Consider the following 2,665-nt stretch of genomic DNA (forward strand, 5'->3'; position numbering starts at 1 on the left):
TACTTGACCCTTTCTCAGCAAGAAGCAACCAGATCGGAAATCATTGCCACTATTCATTATGACTTTTCAGTGTCTAGAATGAAAGATATGCAAATGACAACCCCAAAACAGTGTGGCCTAGGAAGAGGGAGGGAGGGAAAATCAGAATATTGATAACATTGATCCTTTCCCAATACTTCCTTTCCCAGTGACATAAAAATCCCTGGGAAGGAAGCAAACATCACTAGGTGACAAGACATCCCTGGAAAAGGGCAAGCATTGGACCTGTCCCAATATATCCATTCTCAGTGATAGGACAATGCACCCTCCATTCTTGCCCTATGAAAACACTGCCAATGAAAACAAATTTCTAGGTTTTGTAACCTTTTTCCTGAATGCCCACCTCCTGTTAAAGTTTTCAATGGGTAAGTTACCTCCCAGTGTGTAACCTATATAAACCCAGACCAGCAGCCATTTCTAACCAGAAAGTCTGCCCATCTGATGCCTGACTCCACAGCTGAATAAAGGCTTTGCTGAATTCATGAGGTCTGCACAAATCTCCATCATCTCCATCTCCTTAACCTATAGTAGCTGTGGATACCATTGATTTCTAAGAGAACATAAGGAATGATCTGGCTTACAGATACTCACTGTATGTTCTTAGTCTCATATTACATGCCAGTATTATAGAAGTAAGCTATCTGAGGTATGCAGCTGAGATAAAAAGAAAAAAAAATATACCCTGAAAAAGTTGACATACTCCAAGCCATATCTTTATACCACCAAACATTTCACAATCCCTCTTAGCTAAGAATTATCCCACACACAACCAGCAAAAAAAAAATTATATTCCACAATTAGCAGTGTAAGAGATGGGAAAAATAGGCCTGTAAATGCAATATTTATCTTTATTTATGAGAAATTTTTTCTATATATGCGCTTCTCTTCTTGTGGGTTCTTTTTTTTTTTTTTTTTCTGAGAATGATGGACATTTAGACATTGGCGCCAGGTTGGAACCTGACCAGCGCCATGCGGGGTGTGGGCAGAGCGTAGACAGAGGTAGGGTGTGGGGTGCTGCAGGGGCACCAGCCAGGGCCCATGGTTGCTGGTGGTCCCTGGGGTAGGAAGATAATTAGCCATAGTGGCCAGGAGGTGCAAGGGTCAAGTCCAGGTGATAAGAGCCAGGGGCTCATGGAGAGCCAGGCAGTGCCACCCTCCCATGGGTGCCAACCACACCAGGTGGCTGGGTGACCTCAGCCAGGTGCTCAGATCTGCCAGGAGGTGGGCAAGCCCAGCCTCTGTCCATGGTGGGTGGATGGGCAGCATCACTGGGGTCAGATCCTGGACTCTCAACCCCCAATCATGAAAAGAGCTGGGAGTACTGCAGCTGGTCACACTGTGGCCACTGAGGTCTCCTGGATTGATTGAGGCTTAGGATCCAGACCACTGTGGCAGATCCGGCTGGGCAAGGCTGGCAGCTGTCCTTCTACCCTTGGGGTCCAATGCCATCCTTCCAACCACCTGCCCTCACTCCCCACAGAAAGTCCTAATCAGAGGCAGTACATAGAAGGAAAGGGGGGCCTGGCCCTGGGGAATCACCAGCCTCCCCCACCTAGAGGACACTCACCCCTGGATGCAGCAACCCAATGCTGGGCCTGGCCTGCTGAGCTACATCGTGGCTCTTGGCTGGTCAGACCCACAGAAGACACTAAGAGGCCTGATTACCCTTGCCCCAGGCTTCCGCAAAGCTTGAAGGGGGGTGTTCCCAGGGGGACTCTGGCCAGAAGCATGCAAAGCCAGCCAGTCTCAGAGCCACAGACCCCCTGGACAGCAGTGGGGTGGTGGCTGGCTCCTGCGGTGGGCCTGAGGAACTAAGGCACAAAGCTAACCTAAGCCCATTGGGGTAGGGCAGGGGGGAACACGGGCTCCAAGGGGCCACTCCCCCAACCTGTAAAGCACAAAGCGACCAAGCAATGACCATGGCCTGTCTTCGACGACTTGGCAGAGGATGGTGGTTCAGGGTGATGATCCCAGGTGCCACTGGCTCTTGCTGGAAGGGGCTATATGTCCTAGGTCCCCTGGTAAAGGCCTCTGGAAAGCCTAGAGACCTGGATGCAGCTGGCACCCCATCCCAGGCCCAAGGGCCAGTTCGGAGTCAGAGTCTGGAAAGCAGACGCCCGACTGAGAAGGTCTTGTGACGATGCAAAGGTACCTGTTTTGGACCGGCTGGTTCCCTATTCGTCTCCATCAGGCCCTCCGTGGGGATCTTAAAGAGGGAGCGGGAATGAGGAGGAGGGAGGGGAGCAGACATAGGGCCTGGGGTCTCAGGCGTACTTGGGCAGGCTGTGCCCAGATGGGCAGACCGCCTTGCGCTTCAGGCCTGCCTGCGCAGGCCGGGGCGCCTGACAGCCGGGTGCATGAGGTTCTCGGTGATGTAGGCCACCAGCAGGCAGATGACCACAAGCATGACGCAGATGGAGCCGCCCACTGCCGTCATGGCCACCACGATCTCCTGCATGGCGGCCGGCTCCGCGGTGAACTCCACGCACTCGGCGGGCTCCGGTGCGGCGGCGGAGGCGGGTTCGGCGCGCAGCGGCAGCGGCTGCAGGCACAGGCGGTAGCGCACGCTGTCGTGCACGTCCGGCAGCAGGTAGTCGCGGCAGGAGGCGCCGAGCAGCACGCGATC

General features: G+C 53.6%; 1 protein-coding gene across 1 annotated transcript; it reads right to left on the reverse strand.

The window, feature by feature from the left end:
- Window positions 1-577: 577 nt before the first annotated feature.
- Window positions 578-2,665, reverse strand: Fndc10 (fibronectin type III domain containing 10; the record flags this gene model as incomplete). The annotated part of the gene is made up of 1 exon (XM_015499779.2): window positions 578-2,665. A coding segment is annotated over one exon (312 nt), but the record flags the coding sequence as incomplete, so codon positions are not given.

The sequence above is a fragment of the Marmota marmota genome, unplaced genomic scaffold (genome assembly GCF_001458135.2).
Source record: "Marmota marmota marmota unplaced genomic scaffold, marMar, whole genome shotgun sequence".
Taxonomy (NCBI): Eukaryota; Metazoa; Chordata; class Mammalia; order Rodentia; family Sciuridae; genus Marmota; species Marmota marmota.